At 37.5% G+C, this 27962-nt stretch overlaps 2 protein-coding genes and 1 long non-coding RNA gene across 3 annotated transcripts; 2 read left to right on the top strand and 1 right to left on the bottom strand.

Moving 5' to 3' along the window:
* Positions 1–9866: 9866 nt before the first annotated feature.
* LOC110789920 (probable E3 ubiquitin ligase complex SCF subunit sconB) lies at positions 9867–13557 on the bottom strand. The gene is given in 7 exon segments (XM_056834321.1): positions 9867–10123; positions 12274–12355; positions 12444–12641; positions 12726–12777; positions 12779–13074; positions 13243–13350; positions 13447–13557. Coding segments are annotated over 7 exon segments (948 nt in total). The 3' UTR covers positions 9867–10022.
* Positions 13558–20608: 7051 nt separating this feature from the next.
* On the top strand, positions 20609–26988 carry LOC130465525 (uncharacterized). Its single transcript, XM_056834320.1, has 8 exons — positions 20609–20665; positions 22802–23144; positions 23466–23519; positions 23627–23678; positions 25359–25665; positions 25760–25990; positions 26097–26396; positions 26521–26988. The coding sequence occupies exons 1-8, from the start codon at positions 20609–20611 to the stop codon at positions 26986–26988; spliced, it is 1812 nt and encodes a 603-aa protein (XP_056690298.1).
* An 11-nt stretch (positions 26989–26999) lies between these two features.
* LOC130466036 (uncharacterized) lies at positions 27000–27941 on the top strand. The gene is made up of 3 exons (XR_008926055.1): positions 27000–27321; positions 27421–27632; positions 27719–27941. It is a non-coding gene; the product is annotated as an uncharacterized lncRNA (long non-coding RNA).
* The last annotated feature ends 21 nt before the right edge of the window (positions 27942–27962 follow it).

Here is a 27962-nt window from a genome sequence, read left to right as displayed (position 1 = left end):
GTATCCTTACTCCCAACTCCCGAGGGAGCCGAGATTCGTTATGCGGTTCTGCCCGTTCACATTAATATGCTGATTTTCAGGTCGTCCCAACTTGATGGGGAAATAAACGCGGGGTAGGATCGTTTCACCCTTCGGCTATTTTGATTACCTACAAGCACGAGTATTTCCTTCACTATCCCCAGTGGAGTCGCCACTGTGAGGGGGTCGAAAAAGCGCGAGGCTAATGCGTGACCTCGTCCCTCGTGGGTGTGACGATTCTTTTTTATTCAATCAAGTGTAATTGGATTTCCTGTGAGTTTACACCCAATTGACTAGTAATATAGGAGTCGCCATTCAGTTTTTAACGACAATGAGAAAAACTGACAAAACCCGGTTATCGTGACATAAAGGGAGTGCAATTATGTTTGACCACGACGGCCGTAGGTTCCCTTATGATCCCTGGTGTGGGATCTCTCAACATACACCCGCAAGGTAGAGATTGAGAGTTCGGGGGACTGTAACTACCGAGAGGAGTACTTCGCTCGTCGATAACTCCAGAGGCAGGATATCCTTACTAGCTCAGCATAAATAATTGAAGGGACATGCGTTAACTATTAAACTAATCTGAGTTGATTTTAGCAATATGCAACATATAATACTAGATCGATCGCGATTATCTGATTTAGATTGCATTAAGGGACCTAGCATGATAATCCAATTTCCCAAAAATATTATATTTGTTAGGCGTGATAGAACAATCAGATTTAGTTAGTTTAACAGTTTATAAAAAGGGCGAGGAAAGCAGTTAAATCATCGAAAAGGGATACATTACGACGCACCCTTGAGAGGTGCGTCACGGTTCTCAGAAAACTAACCACTTTGACTTTGCTATTTCTCCTTTTTATTTAACGAATCTCAATTATGGGACAGGATACGTTCTGTTCGATTTATGGATCGATTGCGACAGAACGCGTGAACAATTTCGCAGCGTGAGGCTTAGGCTAAGGGTTGGAGTCAATACTCAGAATATAATTGGGTGTTGTGTGTGTTCTTTTCACGTCGAATTTGGGGCTGTATTTATAGGGAAGAGTTTGTGGAAAGATAGAATTGCAGAGTTCTAATCCATAAAGAATTAGGAAAAAACACGTACCTAGGTATTTTCAGCGCCCAGGCCTAGGCGCCGAAGATTTCGGCGCCCAGAGCCAGGCGTTGAAAATAGGGTCTGGGCTGTTTTCTTTAGTCAGATTCGGATTCCTGAAATCCGTGGAGTTTGAGACTTAATCGAGTCTTTTAGTGCGTATTAACCTTGCGACGGGATGCGTCTGGGCCCGTTACGAACTCTAGGCTCGTTAGGATTTTAATTAATACGTAACTCTTATTTTCGAATCATATTAGAATAGGATTCTCGTAGTTTTCTATCTCATTTAGGATTTATGTTGGAATGCAACACCTAATTCTGACAGGTTTCTATCCTTTATGACTTGCCACTTTTAGAAGCTACCCTTTTTCGGCTGTTACTATTTTTAGCAGGTTTCCATAAATAGCAGTTTTCTATAAATATCAAGTTTCGGGTGAAATGAAAAGGGGAATTGAGATTCGTTTATGTTATAGGAGATGCGTTGTCAAGTGGAGATTTATGCTTTCATCATCGAACCTTTCCCTTTCGGGAATGGGGACAAAAGTAGGTGTCTACAGTAATCAATAATAATCTTCAGATTCATTTTAAGTTTTAAAGTGTTGATTTTTAATGGTTTTAAGCATGAAATTAATTAGATTTCATGCTATGGTTTTAAACGATTAATTAGAATCATTATTTTTGATTTCTAACTAACTCAAGTGATTTAAAACTAAATAAATTTGCTGAAAAATTTAATGAACATGGATAATACTTAAGTTTCATTTATTTAATGATAGGAGGAGATTTCTAACTTAGAGGATTGAATCGCAAAGCGGCCTCTTTACTTAGATATTTAAGGTACGTACAAGTCAAGGGAGACCAACTTAATTCATGTGAATACATGCTATGTTTATACGTTGTGATTCATGTTTACTTGGATTATTGGATTCATTTTTGAGTATGTGAGCAAGCATGTTATGATTGTTATGTTTGTTGAATTTAAATAACAAACATGTTGTCCAAATATGTTTTATGCATGTATGGTTTATCCGCATGCAAGGAATGATTTATGCTATGTTGTACGTAAAGTCTAGCATTTTATGAGCCAAGTCTATTCATGCCTAGTTGCACTATTTCATTGACCACATATGGAGGGTCTAATCTCGTAAGCCACCACATATGTAGGGTATTTATTAAAGAGTCAAGGTGAATTGAATAAGGAATTTCCGTGCCTAGTGCACAACCGCATGTTAACTGGCATGTCGTGGACTCGACACTTTGTGGAGAGGGAACCCTAGAGTAATTCCATTTAAGTCTTGAATTGATCACAAGTCCTAATGAATCTAAAAGAAGCATTGATTGATGTTTCGTTTATTAAATGCCTTATTTGGTTGTGTTTCGAGTCGGCTTTCAAATAAAATATTAATAAACGTAAAGTGCAATCCGAATAAGCTTCAAAACTCTTGGAACGTATATACCTTGAGTATGAACTATGAGGGGAGTATCTTTCTAAGGGGTCGTACTCCTACGAATGATACAAGATGTTGTTTCGTTCTTTTTATGCGCTGGAATTCTGTCGGTATGACCCGACATGGTTACTTTTTTCCGTAATGGTTACTTTCATAATGGATATTTCTTTTGGTGTTTGGTTGGCTCCCAACACACTTATGTAATGGACATTTTCTTTTGGGCCCGTTCGATGCTTATTCTAATTAAACTATGAGTCAAGAGTCGTGTCTTGAGTCGAGTCTTGTATTCATGATTAATTGTTTATTAGTTGGATTTTGCATGTGGTTCTGAATTATTATTATATTGTTGGAATGAAGCATGTTAGCTTTAGGATTCCATTCTAGCTTGTTGTACTCAGCTTCCGCTGATTACGTGCTTTGTGTTTTGGTCGGCCCTTGCCATAATGACCCTATGATGATCCATCCTTTGCACTCATTGGAAGCATTGTTGTGACTTTGTAAGTTAAGTCAAGAGTAAGTTGTTAGCCTAATAAGGATTAGAACTCACTCATCGGAAACATTGCTCTAACTAGCTGTTCCGTCACTTGATCTCACTGAATTAATTATTTCGGTAATTAATCTGAACCTTGGTATTAGACCAATACCTTTGGATGAAGGACATATTTCCTTCAGGTGTAAGTTACTGGCCTTCTGGGAGCCCCAAGGTTTAAGCCTTGAAATTAGGTAGGACCATCTCGAGGTTGCCGTTAGGCATATTTTTGTAACTTTCGGGGGGGGGGGGGGGGAGGCTCGGACAACATAGTTAACGATATAGAACAATACTCTATAGTAGACCATGAAACCACAATTTAATAGGTAAGGGCGAATTTGAAAACGTCTACAAGGGTTCGCTAGATGGTGGACGGATAATCACAGTAACTATCAATGGCTTAACACAACATCAAAGCAAGGGGCTAATGCAGTGGCAGTGCTAGTAAGGTTCAATGGGTTCAAATGAACCCTCATTAGCCAGAAGAATATATGACAAGTTTTTTTTGGAAACATTAAGTAAATGTAAACGCATCCATATAACACAAACAGTGTAGGCGTTATAGTGGTTTTGGCATCAATAAACTAATGGTCAGGAGTTCGGATACTCCACGCTCTCCTTTATTTTTTTTTATTTTCTTTTACCTATAAAAATATACGGATTTTTCATGAAATGCTCTTGAGTTTTGAAATTCACCAAATAACCCTCAAGTTTCAGTAATCATAAAATAACCCTATTTCATACGTAATCTACCAAGTACCTTTAGTGATGTCATCAACCCCTAATTAATCCAATAGACACCTAATTAACCCATTAACTCCTAATTAACCCACCCATTAACCCATTGTTGTTAGAATCGCGATCCGGATCGTAGGATCGTACGATTCTACGATCCATTTTCTACAAAATGATCCAGATCGCAAGTAGAATCGTAGGGATGGTTGGATCGTGGCAGGATCTCTCAGGATTGCAGCAGGATCGGTAGGATCGTATAGGATCGGTGGTATCGTAATAGGAACGTAAGATCCTACTTTTCACTTAGATTGGTGCAGGATCGGTTAGGATCGTACAGGATAGGAGCAGGATAGTATAAAATCCTACAAGATTGTGCAGGATGGGTCGATCCTACTTTTTTACTTATTAAAATGATCCCGGCCTAAAGCAACTAACTTTCTCTTTAAGCCTAAAAATTGATAACCCAACTTCATAAACGAAACTATTTCTCTAATATAATATATATAACTATTACAAAGCCATATTGGCTTTAAAATATCAATATTATGTGAGAAAATAAATATGTATTTAACATCCATATTGTTTGATAGATATGTATTTATTTATTTATTTATTTAGCAGCATTTTTCTTACTCCATTTTACAGTTTTGTAGGATCTCACGATCATGCGATCCGATTCTACCGATCCGATCCCTCACCGATCCAATGTGGGATCCCGATCCTAATAACCATGCATTAACCCCTAATTAACTCATTTGTTTTAGTTTTTTTAACCTCTTTTCTCACTGTTCCCCTTCCTTCTTCCCTTTCTTCCATACTACCATATATGGATGCCATGGAAGCTACCCAGCCACCACCACTTCTCTCTCATATCTCACCGACCACCTACCAACAACACTTTAACCCTAACCCCCATTTCCACTCATTCAAATCAAGCAACTAAATCCCACTAGTAGCCATTGACCTAACCGTGCTATCTCCCCACAACTCCATAGGCATGATCCTCTTCCCAATTCCAACAGCTCCACCAACGACTCTGAAGGAAATAATGCCCTTGGTTCAAGTTTGCATTTAATGATAAGCCTAATAAATGGGATTCAGTATTAATTATACAAGTTAATAATTCAATGAGATCAAGTGAACTGTATGCCTAGCTAGAGGCCGCTTCAGTTCAAGTGGATTAATGATATTAATCCACAGCTTACTCTTGACTGAACTCGTAGGGTCACACAAATAGCACGTAAACGGATCAAGTATTTAATGGCATTAAATACTCCATCTATGGATATTCGGAATCGACGGATCTTGGTTCCAGTGAGAGCTAAGATCGTCAAAGGCAAATAATGAATACTCCGGAAAAGATGATATTGCCGGAAAAGGAAATATGGATCGCATCGGAAATATAAATATTATCCAAGTCGTAGATGTTGCCGGAAACGAAAACATGGTACGTATCAGAAAATATTATCGGAAATGGAAATAATTTAGGAAACGGAAATATTAAATATTTGTTCGAAACGGAAATTAATTCCAGAATCAGAAATGTTAAATATTGTTCGTATCGGAAATGAATTCCGGAATCAGGAAATTAATCGAAAGCGCGTCGTACGAATTAGCATCGGACGAGCTTGCTAGACGAAGGCCCAGCGCGAAGCCAGGCCCACATCCAGCAAGCCTGGCGCGCCTCACAAACAGCCCAAGGCCACGCCAGGCCCAACGCAAGGCCAGGCCCAGCGCGCGCCTAGGCTGCGAGCACAAGGAAGCACGTGTGGGCTTCGTGGACTTTTCGTATGCGCGGGCATGGCCTGCGCGCATGCGGGTCATGCTCGTGTGTGTTTGTGCTTACGTACGAAACCTAAAACGTGTAGGATTCTTTTAAAAATTAAATTCCTATATCTACTAGATAAATTAATTAATAGAGTTTTAATTAAATTCAGATTAATTAATTCATTTCCTAATAGGATTCCAATACCTTTTCCATACCCCTATAAATAGGTGATCAATGCTCACAATTTATAACGAGTTTTTCAAGTATTCATAAGAATTTTAGGCATAAAATTTAGTCACTTATTTGCTACATAAAACCGAAAAACATAGTACCTTTGGGGCGATTCTAGTTAGTCAAACCTAAGGTGGATCCGGACGTGCTGTGGACTTTTTATGGAGGGACGACATTTGGAGTCCTAAAGACTTGTTCTTGTTTGGTTCGGGCGCAGCTAGGTAGGGCACACTACAAAGAGTATGCATCCTAAATTATGCTAATTGTTATGTGGCAATTAATTTGAGTTCCTGGCTTTAATGGTTTTTCAACATGATTAATATTCAGTGATATGTATCATAACCTAACAGTGGTATCAGAGCCTCTAATTAATTCCAAAATAATTAATTAACATGGTTAAATTTTATAAATTTGCAGTGGATTAAAGGGGTGATTAATGTACGAAATTTTTGATTTTTGTAATTAATTGCAAATTGCGATTATTTAATCATATGTTCGCAGTTTGTCGGCAGTTTCTTCATTACTTAACGAAATCGAGTGATTTTTGTGTCAATTCTGCATGTAAAAGGCATTCTAAAATTACGGCCGAACCCAGAATTCCCAATTTCGAAACCTAACTATGACTTTTCGGAAGTTTTTGTTTTTCGAACGCGAAATTTGTAATTTTTAAGATGTTAAAATAAATATTTGCGCCCCTTGTTGTTAAATCTTGAATTTTTTATTGACCTACTATATATTTTTAACAAATTTAAGTGCCTAAGCTTGTTAATTATACAACCTAATTTGTAATTGTAATTAATTTGTTGAAATTCGAATAATTTAGAGTTTGATTTGATTTTCATAATTAATTGACGAATTAATTAGGTATCCATGACTAAAAACCACCATAAAAATTATTAATTTATGATAAATTTTAAATTTATATGACCTAGCTTTGAATCCATGATAATCGGAAATTAATTGAATAATAAATTTTCGATTTTTCGCCCTAAAATTATGAAATAAATATGATTTAATAATTTGTCATTAATTTTGAATTAAAAAGTTTTAATTTTTATGAAATTCGCTCATAAATATTGCACGCACAAAGCAAAGGACGCTACGTGTTACCCTTAAGGGGTGTTGTATAGTGCGGGCATGCGACGACGAGCAAGGGAGCTCGTCGCCCATGCGGTACGAATGCAACGAGCAACAAGAAAGGGGCGCGCGCGCGAAGCAAGGGAGCTGAGCGTGTGTGACTCGATGGGCGATGGGCGATGAAGCGTGGCATAGCCAGACGAGGCGCGCGCGCGCGAGAGTGAGAGCTGGCTCGACCAGCGAGCACTGCCTCGCCAGCGAGCGATGCCTCGCCAGCGAGCGATGCCTCGCCAAGGCAGCTGATGCGAAGCGAGCGAGCATTGCTGCGCGCAAGCGTGGCTTGGCTTGCTGCATTTGCGCGTGGCTGCTGCTGCTCGTGCCATGGTTATGCGATCAGTCGTTGGGGCGCTGCTGCCTCGTGACTCGATGGGGCTTGGGCGCAAGCCCAAGTGCCTCGTCTTGTTAAGATTGATGCGCTTTAATTTTAATTTTAAATTTTCAGTTCGGAAACGATTTTAATTAACTTTAAAATTCGTAATTTAAATTGTTTTCTCGGAATTTAATTTTGAATAATCTAATTATTATAAATTCTAATTTATACTAATTATTTTACTAAAATTAAAACCTTGAATAAATTTAAATTTATTTATTTAATTTAACTGAAAATAAATTAAAGGATTCAATTATTAAATTTATATGAGCTTTAAATTTTAATTAAATTTGTATGTTTCCGGTTAGACTAGGAAATACAATTTATGTTTAAAATTAGTAAAGCATGTAAATTTATTGGTTTAAGTGGGAGCTTTTTAGTCATAAACTCTGTATTAGGTCTACATTCCTTTAAGGTTAAAACAACTTGATTAGAATTAATAAGGACTGAATAATTGGTAGATTATTGGAGGCCTTGATTAAATTGCTGCAAATGTTTATGTAATGCATAATATGTTCTACTAACCAGCTATGTGGGCCATTTATGATAATGAATGGGTGAATGGTATATTGTATATGTACTATTTTGCAGGTTATTGAAAGTGACTAGTATGGCCCAAATAGGATAGTAAATATGGTTTGCGTACCATTAATTTGAATGTAAAATTGGTCTAATGCACCAAAGTTTTTAATTTAAATATGGTGTGCGTACCATCAAATAGTTGTAATTAGTTTAAATTATAGCTGATCCTATTTGAAGAAAATGGCGCCTCCCATGGTGAAATTCAAGACGGAGTTTCCAATCCATTTCAAGATGGACTTTGAAGTTGAACTTCAAGATGAAGTCGGGCCATACTAGATCACATTTATATCTTATGCATGTTTTAAGTTATTTATTGCTTTAAATATGTCTTAATTATGCATGAGATTATGGCTTGATTATGTTGCATGATTAAGGATTTTAGTTCATTTAAAATCTAACCAACATAGTAAGAGCCTTAAGTTCCAAACTTTAAAATTGAGTTAAAAGGTGCCATGCCAAAATAACACTTACTTGGATAACCTTTACACCAATCTTAGTAATAGTTTTCCGCCTAAGCGAGGTATTACTTATTGATCCTAAAGGGGTAAGGTACACAAATAATTATGAGTACATGTTAGTTTTGGTGAAACTCAACGATATAAGTAAGGAGTCCTTTTATGTCGTGGCAAATGAGATAGGTTTACCTAATAAGTTCTTAGACGTACCTATCAACCAAGAGTAGTTTCTAGACTATTAGCAAAGGCTTTGCTTACCTAAAATATTTTAGAATTGAGTCTAAATACATAATGTGCTTAATTCATCAATGATTTAAGGATCTTGGAATCATTTTATTCACACCTGCCGGAACAATAAATTCGAATCAAATGCTAATAACTTGTTTAAATTGCATGATTTCTTTAATTTTCAAGTTGTTACTCATGATAAATGTTTAGACTTTGCATGCTTCAATGTATGTTTTAATTATCGTTTAAAATTAAATATCTTGTACTGCAGTAAATCCTTTTAGGAAGGTAACAGTAAATTTCCTCGATTGGTAGTGAATCCAAGAACGATTCACGGAAATGAGAGAAGATGAGCAATTTAAAATGTATGTTTCTTATAGCGACTTTTATGGTTGTTTTCGAATATCAAAGTCGAATGGCAAACCAATTGGTGCTTGTGAATTCAAAATACAATGTAGTTTTGAGATCATAAAGCATTGAGTTTAAACGCTCAGCTTTACCAATGGTTAACAACCTAATATCTTTTTTCCATTTAATTCTCGAATGAGTCTAGTCCCTAGACATTCGAAATAGATCGATGCTTAGAGAAATTTAGGAGCTTCTGATAAGATCATCTAGTTGAAACAGAATATTCAACATAAATAAAATGGTAAGAACTTTGTTGGAGTTACATTGGACATGTCTAAACAAAGTATAAAAGTCAATACTAGAGAATTCAATTCTTAACACTAGTAGAAAAAACCCTTGTTGCAGCGGGCTTTTAGACCCCTGTTGCAGCGTACATCGTATGCTGCAACTGGGGGGCCTGCAACAAGTATTGACTTGTTGCAGCGTACAATGTACGCTGCGAAAAGTACTTTTTTGCAGCGTACATTTGCATGTACGCTGCAACAAGTGTGTAAAATTAGGCAAAAATTAAGACTTGTTGCAGCGTACAAAATGATGTACGCTGCAACAGACTGGTTTGTTGCAGCGGGCTTTTATTTGTACGCTGCAACAAACCAGTCTGTTGCAGCGTACATCATTTTGTTCGCTGCAACAAACCAGTCTGTTGCAGCGTACATCATTTTGTACGCTGCAACAAGTCTTGATTTTTGCCTAATTTTACACACTTGTTGCAGCGAACAAGTATATGCCCCCTGCAACAAAGCTGTGCTTTTGGCGGGAAAATTTTAGTTTTATTTATCTATACCTAGGGTGTCTTGCACCAAATATAGGAACCTGTCAACAACAATAAATAAAATATCGTAACCTGTAGAACAAATATAAAAAATAATAACTGGTGTTTTGTATACATATATATATATCCCAAAACCAAAGTGCACGTACTACATTCAAATATACGTTCCAATTTCAATGTACGCATACATTTTAATGTAAACGATTGTTCTATAACAACTAAACCACCTCGATCAAGCGCGCTCAAGCCAATAGTAAATACTTGCGGGTAAAACACTTAGCCGGTTGCTCACGAACCACATCAATTTCCTCACTAGTATAGGCGCATTCCTCGGAGTGTAGACCTTTACAAAAACAGAAATTTCAACTAAGCATTAGATTAAATTCAAATTAAATATCACACTTTAACATTCAAGCAACTAATAACAATGTCCTAATAGTCTTGGAAACTTAAAGCTAAGCATATTAATCATGTAAAAGGTATAAAATGAATTCTTAGGTTATGTAGCTCAAATTTGGGAGCGAAAATGTCATTTTAGCCTAAATAAAACCTATAACGACCCAATGAGCCTTAAATGTGCGTAAATAGATTGGAATGAGTCTTAGAAAGTTAAAACTATGCATATTAAACATGTAAAAAGTTTAAAATGAGTCATTAGGTTCTTTAGTTCAAAGTTGGGAGCGAAAATGTCAATCCAGCCTAAATAAGACCTATAACGACCCAATGAACCTTAAATGTGCATAAATAGATTGGAACGAGTCTTGGAAACTTAAAGCTAAGTATATTAATCATTTAAAAGGTTTAAAATGAGTCCTTAGGTTCTTTATTTCAAATTTGGGAGAGAAAATGCTCATTTTAGCCTAAATATGGCCAATAACGACCAAACAAACCTTAAATGTGCATAAATAGATTGGAATAAGTCTTGGAAACTTCAAACTAAGCATATTAATCATGTAAAGGGTTTAAAATGAGTCTTTAGGTTCTTTAGTTCAAGATTAGGAGCGAAAATGTCTCATTTTAGCCTAAATATGACCTATAACGACCAAACAAGTCTCAAATGTGCATAATAGATCGGATTGATTTTTGAAAAGTTAAAAATAATCATATGAATCATGTAATAAGTTTGAAATTATTTTTTAGGTTTGTTAGTTCAAAGTTGGGAGCGAAAATGTCATATTAGCCTAAATATGACCTATAATGGCCAAACAAGTCTCAAATGTGCATAAATAGATTGGATTGAGTCTTGGAAATTTAAAACTAATCATATGAATCATGTAGTAAGTTCGAAATGAGTTCTTAGGTTCGTTAGTTCAAAGTTGGGAGCTTGGGAGCTAAAATGCCTCATTTTAGCCTAAACATGACCTATAACGACCAAACAAGTCTCAAATGTTCATAAATCGATTGGATTGAGTCTTGGAAACTTAAAAAAATCATATTAATCATGTAATAAGTTGGAAGTGAGTCCTTAGGTTCGTTAGTTCAAAGTTGTGAACGAAAACGTCATTTTAGCCTAAATATGACCTATAATGGCCAAACAAGTCTCAAACGTGCATAAATAGATTGGATTGAATCTTGGAAACATAAAAATAATCATATTAATCATGTAATAAGTTAACTCTATATATGTCATTTTAGCTCTATATATGACCTATAACAACCCAACGAACCTTAAATGTGCATAAATAGGTTCGAATGAGATTTAGAAACTTAAAACTATGCATATTAGTCATGTAACAAGAATCAAATGAGTCCTTAGGTTCTTTAGTTCAAAGTTGGGAGCGAAAATGTCATTTTAGCTCTATATATGACCTATAACGACCCAACGAGCCATAAATGTGCATAAATAGGTTCGAATGAGTTTTAGAAACTTAAAACTATGCATATTAGTCATGTAATAAGAATCAAATGAGTCCTTAGGTTCTTTAGTTCAAAGTTGGGAGCGAAAATGTCATTTTAGCTCTATATATGACCTATAACGACCCAACGAGCCATAAATGTGCATAAATAGGTTCGAATGAGTTTTAGAAACTTAAAACTATGCATATTAGTCATGTAATAAGAATCAAATGAGTCCTTAGGTTCTTTAGTTCAAAGTTGGGAGCGAAAATGTCATTTTAGCTCAATATATGACCTATAACGACCCAACCATGCCACCTATTCCCTTGACACGCCGGATTTACTGTTTTCCCGGCGGATTTTGGTTGTTTAGGTAGTCAAATTTCAGATTTGTCGCTGGAGTGAGACTTAGTGAGAGAGGTGAGATCTTAGAGATAGGTTACCCATACAATATTTTATATCAAATTGCATTCACTTTATCTCTGTTGTTGAATGTAACGTATTTAAACAAATTCAGTTTTTGAGTGGCAACTTCCATAAACTTTACCATAATTCCATCCCAAGATGACAGTTATAAACTTGTAATGAGATGCTACTACAAGTTCCCATTTTGCACGCATCACTTTTACTACAGTTTACCAAGAGAAAAGATCTTACCTCCTATGACATCTAAGGGTGTAACTCTTGCTTCATGTCCTGACAATGTCCTGATAAGCTTGAAGTCTCGAGATGACCATACCTGATGAAATAGGGCAAAATGATACAAAACACTCCTTGTAACTTAACAAAACAGACTACTGAGAGTAATTGAGTGCCAAGTCTCATACCTTAACAGTTGTATCATATGAAGCAGTGACCAAATAATATCCCTCCTGAGGCTCAAATTTGACCTGTGAAATAAGCTTTGAATGGGCAGGAATTATGTACAATGACTTTTTCTTTCTCAAGTCCCAAATCCGACAAGTGTTATCCTCAGAACCAGTGGCCAAATGATAGCCATTAGGAGAGAAATCAACTCCATAAACCTGAGAGGAAAAAGAAAAAACCTGAGTCAACAATCAGGGTTAGCATCACAAAAATAAATGTTAATGACTAGAGAAGAAATTTACAGGTTTGATGTGGCCTTCCAAAGCAAGAATACTTCTCAGATGGATGGAAGGCAATACGAGCTAGGCGGTCTAAATGACCTTCAAATGTTCTCAATAAAGTGCCATCTGTGTTCCACAACTTTGCAGTACGATCAGCTGAGGCAGTTGCTACATTGTCACTTACAGGAGAAAATGCAACATATACTCCATATCTTGGCAACCCCACTAACAGAGCTAAAGAAACAAAACAAGCAATAAACAGACCATTAGTACTCCCCTTCAAAAATGACAAACCAGTCTCATAATTTAGGGCAATGGCCCCGCAATCATGGCTAATTGAATGCACAGTTAAGCACCATGCTCTCCATATCTTGACAGATACAACAGATTAGTCAGCTCAATTGTCGATCTAACTCTCATAATTTATAAATCAAGTTGGACAAATCAACATACACGAATCTCATAATAGCATAACAGGAGACATAATCAGAAGATGGATCTAGTGTTGCTGGACTCAAAACACTCAATCCACCCCCACCCCCGCCCCGGCCCCGGCCAGAACAAAAACAAAAAAGACAAAGACAAAAACAAAGGAAATACACTGCATATCGTGTGCACATGAAGAAGTAAACAAACCACCAATCAGCTACCAAGCTCATCATACAACAAAACAGTAATCAAGAAATGCCAAAACAAACAAAAAATTGGTTGAATGAGATGTACTTACCTACCAAAATCTCACAGCTGGTTTCCCATATGAGGACTTTATACAGAACTTTTTTACATTCTGAGGTACTGACTTGATTGTTGTACGAACACGTCCGGATACATTATCCCCAAACTTTGGTTTCATTGAAGTGATCCATTCTCCATGATTTGTTTTAAACTCATACCTGATAGAGATTTTAGCAAGTCAGAATAATATACAAGAATCAAACCCCCACAAGTCCATAGATTCCAGTTAATAAAAGTTAAATCTATAGCAGCTAGACCGTCGAATAAGCAAACATCAGTATGCAATTTCATTGTAATTCAAAATAAAAAATACAAATTCCTTTCTCCTAAGAAGCCTGCGGGCATTAACAATCAGTATTACTTAAACACCTAAGTACCTAATCAAGTCCACATTTCAAGCTAGGACATAAAACATTATCGAGCTATAAGCTAACTTCGAAGGGAAGGCTCAAGGCTCAACAACAATAGATAATCTAGAATGGAAAAAGGCTAAATAAAGTTTGACAAAATGCTCAACCTAAAACAGGTAGAAGCAGCATTCGCTGCAGTTGCGTACCATTCTTCTCAAAAATGGATAACGCCAAATAAAAATTGGAATTTTCAACATACAGGTCTACCAGGAAATAGCAGCTTCAATCTTCCCCCATGAACAACTTGCCACAAAAAAAAAAATTAATATAAATGAACAAACCCTAATTCTGAAAACGAAAATCAAGAGGGAAAGGGAAGAAAGTTACTTGCAGCGGCGAGGATTGACGGAGAAGAGGGTTCGCGAGCAACAATATCACTTGGAACCACCGGCCGAGGAAAGTAGCTTCGTTTTTCGAGCAAGGATGGACTTCATTGGTGGTTTTTCGAGCAGGGAAGGTGGTTTTTTGAGAAAGGGACCACCGGTGAGGAGGCGAGGAAACAGACCCTTGCTGGAGTACCACCGGCAACGGGAGAGACCCAGAGGCGACGGTGACTGGCGAGAACCACCAGCGACGGGCGAGATGCAGGGAACGCTGAGGGAAGAAGAAGGGAGTGGGCGCGTTTGAGATGAAATATTTGGTCTGAATTAACTTTGAAGCCGAAGAAAATTACTAACATGTTATTGCAGGGGGCTTTTACACGTATGCTGCAAAATAAAGGGGTTATTGCAGGGGGCTTTTACTTTGTACGCTGCAAAAAACTCTTTTGCAGAGGGCAATTAATTTGTACGCTGCAACAACCCTTTAAAGGGTTTGACCCACGTTGACCTACTGGTTGTTGAAGCGTATTAATACATGTACGCTGCAACAAGGGGGCTGCAACAGGGGTTTTTTCTACTAGTGTAAGACTATAAGAAAGGGTACAAGAAATAGGAATACAAGGAACAAATGAAAGAAATTTACAATTCCGTTTCTACGTATAAGTTTATGTTTAAAGAAAAAGTAACCTAGCAATCAACTTCCTTGGTATCATATACCGCTTAAGGTTCTTACTTCGGTAATAACTCAAATGATGGAAGTTAGGCTACACTAATGACCTACAAGTGGGAAATGAAGCATGGCAATTATACATTAGTTGCAGGGTCATCTAGTTTGTTTTAAGTCCTTTCAAGGCTGGAACTTAATGGCTATTTTGTTCTATAATCAGCATACCTAAATTTCTGTTTCAAACACAGAAAGACTCACATTCAAGAAATACAAAAATAATGTTTGTTTGTTATTTGAATGAAATGGTCAATTACGGGTTGAGTCAATATGCCTGATTAAAACAAACAACTCTTTAACAATAAAAATTTTACTAGGTTCAAATCAATCTCTTGATTTGAGTTCCACTAATCTTTAGCATTGTTGCTTAGACCATATCAACAAGTTAACATTGAAAAGCTCTATTTTGATGGAAATTTTGAAAGTTGGTTGATTTCTAGATCATTCAAGACGAGCTAGTCTTACTTGTTGAAAGTAAAAAAAGATATGAACTATTGTTAGAACGCCTAGACAATAGAGTTCAAAGCTAAAGAAAGATTTTATGACTTTATTATTTCACCTGGATTTGAGTTAATATGGATTTATTTACTCAAAGTGATATAAATTTGAATCTGTTTGGCTAGTTCAAAGATTCAGAAGTATAAAATCCACTTGGCAAGAAATCATAAAGATCTAGGTTAGATCATGACGATGATTACTTTAAGACCAAACATGATCATCAATGATTGTGCGTTGTAATTTCACGATCGAGTTGCATAAGATATGGCATATCTAAGTTGGAATGACCGAAGTCAATTAGTACTTTATTCGATCAATGATGAATCATAAAGACTTTTTCTACAATTTCTAAAACAAAATGCTCAACTACCACCAAACTAAACCAAATTCGTTAAAGCTATTGAAAAGTAATTTCAGAATATCTTTTCATAAATATATATCTAAAGAGTTGCTAAACTCAGTGGGAGCTTAGTGTTTGTTATTCGACAAACTAAGGCCCATGTCTAGATATATGTTTCATTGTGATTTATTCAAATGAGACACAAGGGTATTGTTTCTACCATGAATTTTTGAGAACATAATGTTTGTTTGCTCGAAATAATGTCCTTTTGGAGATTCGTTTCCAAAATGACAAGTGGGAGAAAATAGACATCGAAAGTCTTCGAGGCGAACAACAAACATAAACGGACATTCCGGAGGCTTTTCGAAGTTCTTCAGAAAATCCGAACACTTATTCTTTAAGGACTTTAGAAGTGGCTTTAAAGAATAGACATCTCTTAGAAGACTTTCCAAGTGCTTTAAGGAGAACAGAATATTCAAAGGACTTTCAAGTGGCTGTTGATATTCTATTGTTTGATGTTCTATACCCAAGTAGGCATAGAGTTCAGGTCAATGAAACTATGAGATTCTTCTATTAGATAGTGAAGAAACCTACAACTTGCAGTCAAACTATTATCATGTAGATTAATGAGTTTGTGACTTGTAAGAAATCTATAACGGAATATAAATTCCTTAAAATGGTTAGAGGCCATATATAGACTCGATGTTTAATTGGTTAAAGGCCATAAAAACATATTCAATGTTTTGATGACAAAATTGAAATTTTGTTGATTTGCAAGAATAGGTTAACACCTATTGGTTGCCAATTGGTTTTAAGGATAAAAACCATCAAACATGGAATTGTGTTCACACACAAAGCTAGATTAGTTGCTAAAGGTTACAAGCAAATTCACGGCGTGGATTGTGTTGAAACCTCATGCAAAATCATAATGCTCAAGTCTATAAATCAAGCAATGATTGCATATTGGTACATATGGCAATTGGATGACAAAACATATTCCTCAATCAAATGTTGGAAGAAACTATGTACATGGTATGTCATAGGATTTGTGGATCCAAATAAATGCTTGAAAAGGAAAGCTAGCTTATGAAATATAAGTACAGATTTAAGCAAGCAATTGGGAATTAGAATTGTATTTTAGTGAAGCTAATAAGTATTTTTAGTTTCATAAAATGTACATGATTCTTATATATGTATAAGCAGCTTAGTGGGAGCACGTAAAAACTTAATTGGTCCTATGTGAATCACACACATATCTCTCTATTGTGAAATAACATTCAAATGCTAATGACTTAGATTTGAAATTATTCATCAATAATGGACCAAGGTGAAACTTAGTACATACTGGGTATTAAGATCTATTTACAAAGATCTTATAATATTGTTTTGGATTAAGTAATGGCATTTACTAAATCAAACACGAAATACTCCATTGGAGTTATTCGACCGATATGAATAAATCTAAGTAATGAATGTTTGAATTTTGTATAAGCATTTACTAAGTTAAACATCAAAGAGTCAAAAATGAGATTCTTAACCTATATTATATGTCAAATAATTTAGCTACATTCAGCATCTATTGAAATTGAATGAGCTAAAGATACATGAATAGAATTCAATTGGGAATTATTCTGCAAAAGAATTTATCATGTATAATATAATATTAGGATCGTCAAAAACGTATCGTATGACTTTAGGCATGACGAACATATACCAATCTATATTGATCTAAGTGAAGATCAACTAGATTGAGATTAAGAAAAACTTATGGTAATTGGAAAGGTACATAAGAATAGTTCTTGATTCAAGGAAATAAAGATATGCTAAATATTGATGCTACACGCATAAACACTAGAAAAGGATCAAGCAAGATCCCTTTGGAGTTAACCATTGGCAAGGACGAGCTATATAGCATCGTGTTTTGAAATGGCAACATGGATTGGAGACCATGATTGTTGCGTGGGAAATTAAATATTAATTTATATGTTCTAAGATACAGCTGGGAAGTCTTCCACATATGCGTGAACTGCTTGGATAAGTAAATCCAAACAAAGCATCACTAGCAACTTATACAGTTGAAGTAAAAGTACTTATTGCCTGAGAAGCAATAAAACATGGTTGTTTATGTTAAAGAGTTCTTCACTAAACTTGGGTAGATCACATGTCTGCTGACTTGATGGTTCTTCATTGCAAAATGCGTAGAACCACTATCGTAGCAAGAAAGACTAGATCACAAAATAAACAAACTCAAAAGATCTCATCATCATATCTTGTAGAACATTCGATGAAAAGGATCACTAGTGGAAAAAACCCCTGTTGTAGCCCCCTTGTTGAGGGGGGCATACATAAGCGCGCCTCAATAGCTACTTAGTCAACGCGGGTCAAATATTTTACTATTCTATTGAGGCGGGCTTTTTTGGTGTTCGCTTCTACAGAAGCTGTTGAAGGGGGCTTTCCTTGCCCGCCTCAATAGAGAGAAGCTGTTGAAGGGGGCTTTTAATTGCCCGCCTCAATAGGGTCCTTCTGTTGAAGGGGGCTTTTAATTGCCCGCCTCAATAGGCTACATTAAACTTAAATCAATTACAACCACCGCCAAACAGATAAGCTTCTCTTCACATCTCGTCGTACTTCACATCTCTTCCAACGCATACCTATCCTCACCGCGCGACTCCACCACCACCATAACCACCACCACCACCTTCCTCACCGCGCGGCTCCACCACCACCATCTGAAGGAGAGTTTCCCCACCGTCGTCTTTCCTACCTTCGCGCGACTCCATCTGTTTCACACAATCGATTTGTGAAGCTAGGTTAGTTTTTATTTGCAATTATTTGGGTAATAATCCTCTTTTTTCTCGTGCAATTTCCACTTCATTTCATTTTTGTTTGATTTCCCTTGTTCATCGACCTAATTGCCCCTGTTTGTTGTTTGAATTCCTGCTCGACCTAACTCCATCTGTTTTTTGTTTGAATTCCTGCTTGAATTTCATTTTTGTTTGAATTTCTCGTGCTAGGTTAGTTTTCTGTTTTGGATTACATGGCTTTTGGTGAAATGCCATTTGATTTAATGTCTGGCTTTTGGCATTGGACAGACTACTAAAGAGACTTAATTACCCAGGAGCGACTGAATTTGGGGTGGATTTGTCTCAGGCCAACATCTCAATTCAACTTGATGTTGGGAAGGGAGGAAATAGTGGCTCAAATGCTATAGCACCCGTTGTAGAGGTAGGTTATGAGGTTCTCTGATACTTTCTTTTGTTTATGAGGTAGCACCTTTCTTTTGTTTATTTTGGCTCCAATTTATAAAGAAGGAAAGAAAATAGCTCAATTACAAAAAATCTCGCACCTTAAACAGTGTTTTCGTCCCAAATACTTGCACCTATTTGTATCTATTTAGTGATCAGTCTGCTAGTTGCTTTGGTTAGTTTGTAATATCACTATTCTCTGATACTTAGAGCTGACTGACTGTCTGCCAGATTGCCTTGATATTATGCTAAAATGACATCTACGAGGTTACTTGTATATGACTTGGTGGTAATAAACCTGGCCTTCACTGGATTATTTACTTCAAGATTTCTTATTGGACCTGTATTGTACTTGAAAGAAGGTAGTCAGAGTTTGAGGATATCGCTAGATTGATCTGATTTTAGCTGAATGAATATGAAGTAAACCGAATTAACCCGAACAGAACCCAATCCAAGTGAATACGTTGCCTTTTTTCTGCTACCCTGTTAGTGTTTCAAAGTGTAGTCTCCCAATTCCGCTAACCTAATGTGCAAATGGGTTTATTTACACTGAATGCGGGTTTCGTAACTAATTTAAAACCTAAACATGAGCATCGCCGGGATCTATTGATTGAGTACTGGAGGATGGTTTTTACTGATATTTTATCTTTGGATAAGATTGCATCATTAGAGAACAAAGATCTTATGCCAAGCTAGTTTATACTTAAATCGATTTTAGTTTATTCCTGTGAAATCTTATGTGAAGCTAATAAATGTTAATGTTGAGACATATTCCTGTTTTGTTTGGTTTTAAAATTGAGATGAGGTCTTACCATTTTTCTGATGTATAGTTCTTGTGTCAAAATTAAGAATTTGTGGCTTGATTTATCTAATTCTGTGTAAAACCTTGTGTTATTAGAAATGAGTCGTCGTTGGATGTACGGTGACCATACTACGGTGGAATACTTGAGTGGGGTTGAGGAGTTCCTTAGATGTGCTTTAGCACACCAACGGAATACGAAAGCCGCAAAGATCTATTGTCCTTGCCGTGATTGTAACAATGTAAGGCGGTTAGGTGATATTGATGAGATTGAGGATCATTTATTTCGTCGTGGGTTTAAGCAAGATTACCATGTCTGGTTTTGGCATGGTGAGAAAATACTTGATCGTCCAAGTTCTAGTGTGAATGAATTTGATGTTCTGGCAGAGAGTGATGAGAGTGATGAGAGTGATTCTGATATTTCTGAGAATAATGAGATGGATGATGATGAGCAAGAAGATAATGAAATAAATGAAATGATGGATGCGGTGAAAGATCACTTGAATGGACGACCTCACATACTCGAGCAGGTATTAAAGGCTGCTGAGACGCCTTTGTACCCTGGGTGTACAAAATTCAAATTGTTAGAATGTGTGGCATCACTTTCCAACTTGAAAGCGGAGAGTGGTTGGACCGAAGAAAGTTTCACGAAATTATTGAAACGACTAGGTCTTTGGTTTCCCGATGGCAATGACATTCCCACCTCTGCCTATTATGCCAACAAATTGACGAATCCCTTAGGCTTAGAGGCCGTCAAGATAGATGCTTGCCCAAATGATTGTATTCTTTACAGAAAAGAGTATGAAAATTTGGATAAGTGTCCAACGTGTTCTATGTCGCGTTACAAGCGTAAAGGGGCCAATTCAGCTAAGAGGGGACCGCCCGCCAAGGTATTGTGGTATCTTCCGATCATACCTAGGTTTGAGCGCTTGTTCTCCGTAAAGAAGAATGCTAAGTATCTGAGGTGGCATGCGGAAGGGAGGAAGAAAGATGAATTCCTTAGACATCCGGCTGATTCTCCTCAATGGAGAACTATTGATAAGAAGTATCCTGAATTTGGCAAGGAGGTTAGAAATCTGAGACTTGCTCTATGTACAGATGGGATGAATCCATACGGCTCTCTGAGTAGTCAGCATAGCACTTGGCCGGTTCTTCTTGCAATTTACAATCTTCCTCCATGGTTGTGTATGAAACGCAAGTATATCATGTTGTCACTCCTCATCTCAGGGCCTAAGCAGCCAGGACATGATATAGATGTGTATCTCGCTCCACTCATAGATGATTTGAAATTGTTGTGGAATGAAGGTGTTCCAATGTTCGATGCTCACACCAACTCAAACTTTACATTGCGGGCAATGGTTTTCTGTACCATAAATGATTTTCCGGCCTATGGAAACTTGTCTGGGTACAAAACCAAAGGAGAACAAGCATGCCCTATATGTGAAGAGGACATGAAGCCCACACGGTTGGATCATTTCAAGAAAAATATCTACCCAGATTTCAGGAAGCACCTTAGTCGATATCATCCTTATCGTAAGAAGAAGAAGGAATTCAATGGGTTCACCGAGGAAGGAGTAGCTCGTACACCTTTGACAGGATCACAAGTTTATGAACGTATCAAAAATGTTGAAACCAAATACGGTAAGTGCTTCAAGTCCAAGTCTAAAAAGGGTGTTTTATGGAAGAAAGTGTCTCCATTATGGGATCTTCCCTACTGGAAAGATTTGTCGGTTAGGCATTGTCTCGATGTAATGCACATTGAGAAAAATGTGTGCGATGCTATCATCGGGACTTTGCTAAACATACCAGGAAAGACCAAGGACAATGAGAATGTGCGGAAAGATATGAAAAAGAAGAATATTCGACCAGATTTGTGGCCTGTTAAAAAAAAGGATGGTACAAAGACCTTTCTGCCTCCAGCGTGTTACACAATGTCGAGAAAGGAGAAGAAGAAGTTTTGTGAGTGCTTACATGGCATTAAGGTTCCCTCGGGATATTCGTCGAATGTTAAGCGCCTAGTGTCTCTCTCGGACCTTAGGTTGATTGGTATGAAGTCTCATGATTGTCATGCACTGATTAATGTATTTTTGCCAATTGCACTTCGTGGGATATTGCCGAAACACGTGAGACATGTTATAACAAAACTTTGTTTGTTTTTCAATTCCATATGTGCTAAGGTGATTGATCCGGAGACTTTGGATGCTTTGCACAATGATGTTGTTGAAACTCTATGTCGATTTGAAATGTATTTTCCGCCTTCTTTCTTTGATATAATGGTGCATTTGATTGTCCATTTAGTTCGCGAAGTCAAGTTATGTGGTCCGGTGTTCTTAAGATGGATGTATCCTTTTGAGAGATTTTTTAAGACTTTAAAGGACAAAGCAAGGAATCCGGCTAATCCAGAGGGTAGTATCATTCGGGGAGTCCTTAAAGAAGAGATTTCTGGATATCTAGCTGAGTTTTTGTCAAGCCTTGAACCAATAGGACTTCCAAAATCTCGACATGTTGGTAGGCTCGCAGGGGAGGGAGTAATTGGTAAAAATGTGATATCTCCTCCATCGGAGAGGAAGAATAAGGCACATCTTTGTGTGTTGCAGCATCTTACAGAGGTTCATCCTTATTTAGAAAAGCATCTGCTTGAATTGCAACATTGTAATCCTAAGTTGAAGGAAAGAGCGTTGATGCGGGAACATAATCGCACATTTATTGAATGGTTTAAGAAGGAAGTTGGAAAGAAACAAGACCATGATGTTTCTGATACGATCAAGTGGTTATCTCGAGGTCCTCGACTATGTGTTCGATCTTTTGAAGGATATGATATCAATGGGTTCACATTCTACACTAGAAGGCAAGATGAAAAGAGTGTAGTGCAAAATAGTGGAGTAAAGGTTGTTGCATCATCTAGGGTCTATGCAAGCGCTAAGGATAAAAGGCCGGTTGATTCAACACAATCATATTATGGTGTTATCGAAGAAATATGGGAGCTTGATTATACCTATTTTGTGATCCCTGTTTTTCGGTGTCAGTGGGCTAACAACCAAAATGGTGTGAAGCGAGATGAAATTTTCCCGGGTTTAACCTTGGTGAATTTTGATCGACTAAGTGACAGTGACGAGCCATTCATTCTAGCATCACTAGCTAAGCAAGTTTTTTATGTGGTTGACAATATTGATCCTAGATGGCGTGTTGTTGCCCAAGGAAAAAGACATATTTTGGGTATTGATGATGTTGTAGATGAAGATGAGTATGATGAGTATGATGACACACCTCCGTTACCAATGGTTGTTCAACCATTGCCAGAAGAGGAGGATGCAAATAATACTAATCATATGCGTACAGATCATACGGAAGGAATATGGGTTACGAATCGTAATTGAAACATACATGTGTAAGTTCGGGCTTCACTTCTGATGCATTGTTGAAGTTTTTGACTTTGTTCTTTCTATTCATATCTGAAAGCCTGTGCGCCTTGGAATTTTTGTTATCTTGACTACTTAAATTTGAATAGTGAAGGATACTTGTGGATATTAATTCATATTTTTTTTCTAAAAATTCAACCCCAATCAATTGCCACTTGTATTGTGAAGAGGAATTGCAGTGATAGTCTCCTACTTTATCCCTCCTATTTAAGTTACTGAGAGTCTGATACTTCTAATAACTTGACTAACTTTATCTGGTTTTTTCACACAGGTGTAAACTTGGTGAATGTCGTATCCTCTTATGTGAGCCAGGTTCCAAGCACAGGTTGCAGAAGTTGCAGTTGAATTTTCCTAGGTTAGTTTTCAGTACATTTTGTCTAATAATATCAATTACCTGTTCTTGTTTGCATGGCTTTGTGATTGGTAACTTAGTTTCTGATGTTTGCTTTCTGGTGGTTGATGATGCACTAATCAACTCAGTGAAGTACTGTTTTAGCTTCTCAGTGCACTGATCAGTTCTGTTCTGTGCACTGATCTGCACAGCTCAGATCAGAACTGTGCAGATCAGTGCACAGAACTGGTCAGTTCTGATCAGTTCTGTGCACTGATCTGCACAGCTCAGATCAGAACTGTGCAGATCAGTGCACAGAACTGGTCAGTTCTGATCAGTTCTGTGCACTGATCTGCACAGCTCAGATCAGAACTGTGCAGATCAGTGCACAGAACTGGTCAGTTCTGATCAGTTCTGTGCACTGATCTGCACAGCTCAGATCAGAACTGTGCAGATCAGTGCACAAAACTGGTCAGTTCTGATCAGTTTTGTGCATTGATCTGCACAGCTCAGATCAGAACTGTGCAGATCAGTGCACAGAACTGGTCAGTTCTGATCAGTTCTGTGCATTGATCTGCACAGTTCAGATCAGAACTGTGCAGATCAGTGCACAGAACTGGTCAGTTCTGATCAGTTCTGTGCATTGATCTGCACAGTTCTGATCTGAGCTGTGCAGATCAGTGCGTAGAACTGGTGAGTTATGATTTTTTTTTTGGGTTGTTTTTTTAGGTGAGGTTTGATTTGGGATTGTTTTGCATGTTAGGTGTAATACCATAAGACCATTATTTTAGGTATAGCTTTGTAAATGGCCAATTGTAGCATTTTGCCCTTAATATAAAAAAACAAGACATAATGTATACACAACCTACCCGTTGTCTACTTGCCCATGACTTCATTTTGCTAACCACAACTAAATAACTATTTATAAGCTTCTCCAATTCTTCAAGAGCAGTGTCACAAAAAGAAAAAAAGAAAAAAAAAAACTCCTCAAATTAATAGATAAGAAACTTGTGGAACAGATTAATATGGGAATACAAAGAGAGAATAACTAATAAAGATTGGTAACATATCCCACAGTATAACAAAATGCAACTCTTACCATTTGATGGTTGCAATATTGCGAGCAAGAAGAGAGCCGCCACCTAGCTTGACATATATTGCATTTTATCAATCCACGAGAACTGCAAGTAGCACAAGGAATATGCACTGATCAGAACTGTGCAGTTATGTGCACTGATCTGCACAGCTCAGATCAGAACTGTGCAGATCAGTGCACAGAACTGTGCAGTTATGTGCACTGATCTGCACAGCTCAGATCAGAACTGTGCAGATCAGTGCACAGAACTGGTCAGTTCTGATCAGTTCTGTGCACTGATCTGCACAGCTCAGATCAGAACTGTGCAGATCAGTGCACAGAACTGGTCAGTTCTGATCAGTTCTGTGCACTGATCTGCACAGCTCAGATCAGAACTGTGCAGATCAGTGCACAGAACTGGTCAGTTCTGATCAGTTCTGTGCATTGATCTGCACAGCTCAGATCAGAACTGTGCAGATCAGTGCACAGAACTGGTCAGTTCTGATCAGTTCTGTGCATTGATCTGCACAGTTCTGATCTGAGCTGTGCAGATCAGTGCGTAGAACTGGTGAGTTATGATTTTTTTTTGGGTTGTTTTTTTAGGTGAGGTTTGATTTGGGATTGTTTTGCATGTTAGGTGTAATACCATAAGGCCATTATTTTAGGTATAGCTTTGTAAATGGCCAATTGTAGCATTTTGCTCTCTTTTCTAAGTATTGCTCCCTTTACTAAGTATTGCTCTCTTTTCTTTGTTGCAGGACCGTAGCTACCATGGATGATCATCGTGATAATGAAATACAGGGAATTGATGGAGCTAGTCATCCTACGGGGGAATCACAAGGTACCAACACTAGTAAAAAGACCAAATCCCGTGGTCCGTCAAAAGGAGTTCAAGCCAAAAAGCCTATGCATCTTCAGTATAATCAATATGGAATCCCTGATGGAGAATGGTCAGGAGAATACGGGAAGCAAGTTGGGTCTTGTGCTGCTAGAATTAACATTAATGTGAAAGAATATTCAACGTTAGATGAACACACAAAGAAGGGGTTTTGGGAGGAGACCAAGGTAAACATTGAATAAAAACTTGATTTGTATTCTCCTAGATTATCTATTTGTGTAGCATACGTTTCTAACAATCTCTTATCCATAAAATTAACAGCTTCTGTTCCACATTATTGATGATCCGGCTAAAAGGAGAGAAAAATATTTTCATATGTGTGTGGCGAAACGCTTTGGAGCTTTCAAGTCCAGGTTAACGCGGCGTTGGATAACTAAGAAAGAAAAAATGCCGAAACATCAGACAAATGACATGCCTTGGGACATCTACCATCAAATCACAGAGGATGATTGGAAAACATTTGTGATAGAACGAAACAAGCCGGAGATGTTGGTAATAATGAATTTACTTTGCTAGATATTTTTTTATATAATTATATGATTAGTTTGTTGTTGCCATCTTTAAATGTTCGACATGTTCTTTATGTGTTTTTTGACAGGTTCGTAGAGAAAAAGCAAGTAAAAGTGCATTACAAAACAAGCACCCACATCGCACAGGCCAAAAGGGTTATGTTAGAAAGAGACCAGAGTGGATAAATGATGGGCGACTACCGCCAGAGGCAGCTTTAACCCTCTCAAGTGGCTCCTCCTCAGTGACCTCATCACTCACCACAGCGCCAGATAGATTTAAGAAGTTTAGATCAGTAGAGTGGATCTTGGCTCATCAAGTTAAAAACAAAGAGGGAAAGTGGGAAGTTGACCCGAATGATAAAGAAGCCGTAAATATTGCTAAGATGGCTGTAAGTGCATATGAAATTTTACGTTCTATATCCTTTTCTTTCCTAATTCCTAGTTCTATTGCTAAGATTGCTTCTCCTTTCCATCATGTATACCATCTAATTTTTACTTTCCTAATTCTTATAGTTGGAGTACATAGAAGAAGAGGGAAAAGGAAATATTTCATTCACCCAGGGAGAAGATGCCCTCACCAAGGCTATGGGAAAAAAGGATCACCGTGGGCGTGTCAAGGCAACAGGTGGAGTTAATGTCGGTTACAAAGTTGCTTTCGGTCCAATAGACCGAAGTAGTAGATGTGGCCATATTGAACCATCACCGGAGGCTATCGAATCAATCAGAGCTTCGGTGAGAAGGGAGTTTGAAGATCAATTAGAGAGAAAGGTGGCGGAGGCCCTCCAAAACCAACTAGCCACATTGAAAGCAACCGGTCAACTACACACCCTCTCTACCCCCGCACTTGATTCTGCTCTTGTAAGTGATGAGTTTGATGTTAACCGTGCACTCGTAACCTGTTGTCCGAGTTCATCGCAGCAACCACGCGGGCTGAAGGTATATATTCTCTATAGTGCATACACTCAAAACACCCCTAGCTAGGTTTTTAATATTGTACTTTGTAGTGATTTCTGAAATTTTGTAAATTTATTTGTGAAGGCCATAACTCCATGTCGTCTTGCCCTTGAGGATAAAGTTTTGGGTAACAAAGTGATAGTGGCAGATGGTATGGCGTACCCATTGGATGGTTCGTTGCACCAACACTTTAGATCGATGAAGCCTAGTCATTATAAGGTCCAAGTTGATTGTATTTACGACGGACATGATGATGACACTCTTCCGGTACCTACTGGAGATGGATTCAATAACTTAGGCAGGGCTCTTGCTAGTTTTGTGCAATGGCCAATTCACTTGGTGATTTTCGAAGAAGACGAGGTATAACTTTTTTATTATTAATTGTCATTCATTGCGTTATGCATCTGTTTAGAATTAGATTCAGAGCCTTGAACTCCTTTGGTTTCTACCTCTGTTTAGGAGTACTCTACTCCACGCCCAACAAAGAAGTCCAGGAGTCAGATTTTTGAAGAGGTGGTTGGTAGCTCCAAAGAGAAGAAAACGAATTAATTGTCAAAGAGAAGACAACAGAATTAGTTGTCAAAGATAAGACAACAGAATTAATTGTCAAAGAGAAGGCAACACTTGATTTAGGGTCCAAAGAGAAGACAACACTGAAGTTAACGGCCAAGGTAAACCATATGCTTCCCACTCCCCTGTGCTTCAACACTAAAATCAAAACTGAACTTTTCATGCTAGCTTAACATTATTGTTACAGGAAAATTCATGCTCAAATAAGTTGGAGTCGAAATCGAAGTCGAAGAACTCTAAGATGGCCAAAGAGATGGTAGGTAGTTGTGATCGTAAAACTGAAGAATCAGCCGCCAAAAGTAAGAAGCAAAATTTGGCAGACGACACAATTCAAGGTCTTGGCCCATCATGCAATTATTTGAAGTTTATCATCAATACGGCGCCCGGTGATGTATATAAAAATACTTCAATCCCATTGTCCGCTTCGGTTT

This window comes from Spinacia oleracea, chromosome 1 (genome assembly GCF_020520425.1).
Source record: "Spinacia oleracea cultivar Varoflay chromosome 1, BTI_SOV_V1, whole genome shotgun sequence".
Taxonomy (NCBI): Eukaryota; Viridiplantae; Streptophyta; class Magnoliopsida; order Caryophyllales; family Amaranthaceae; genus Spinacia; species Spinacia oleracea.
The sequence above is the reverse complement of the archived record's forward strand: the minus strand, read 5'-3'. Positions and strand labels throughout refer to the sequence as shown.

Coding starts and splice junctions, on each gene's coding strand:
- LOC130465525 (XM_056834320.1), top strand. CDS start 20,609: ATGTCGCGTTACAAGCGTAAAGGGGCCAATTCAGCTAAGAGGGGACCG. Junction 25,991..26,096: donor GAAACAAGCCGGAGATGTTG/GTAATAATGAAT, acceptor GTTTTTTGACAG/GTTCGTAGAGAAAAAGCAAG. Junction 26,397..26,520: donor TAAATATTGCTAAGATGGCT/GTAAGTGCATAT, acceptor TAATTCTTATAG/TTGGAGTACATAGAAGAAGA.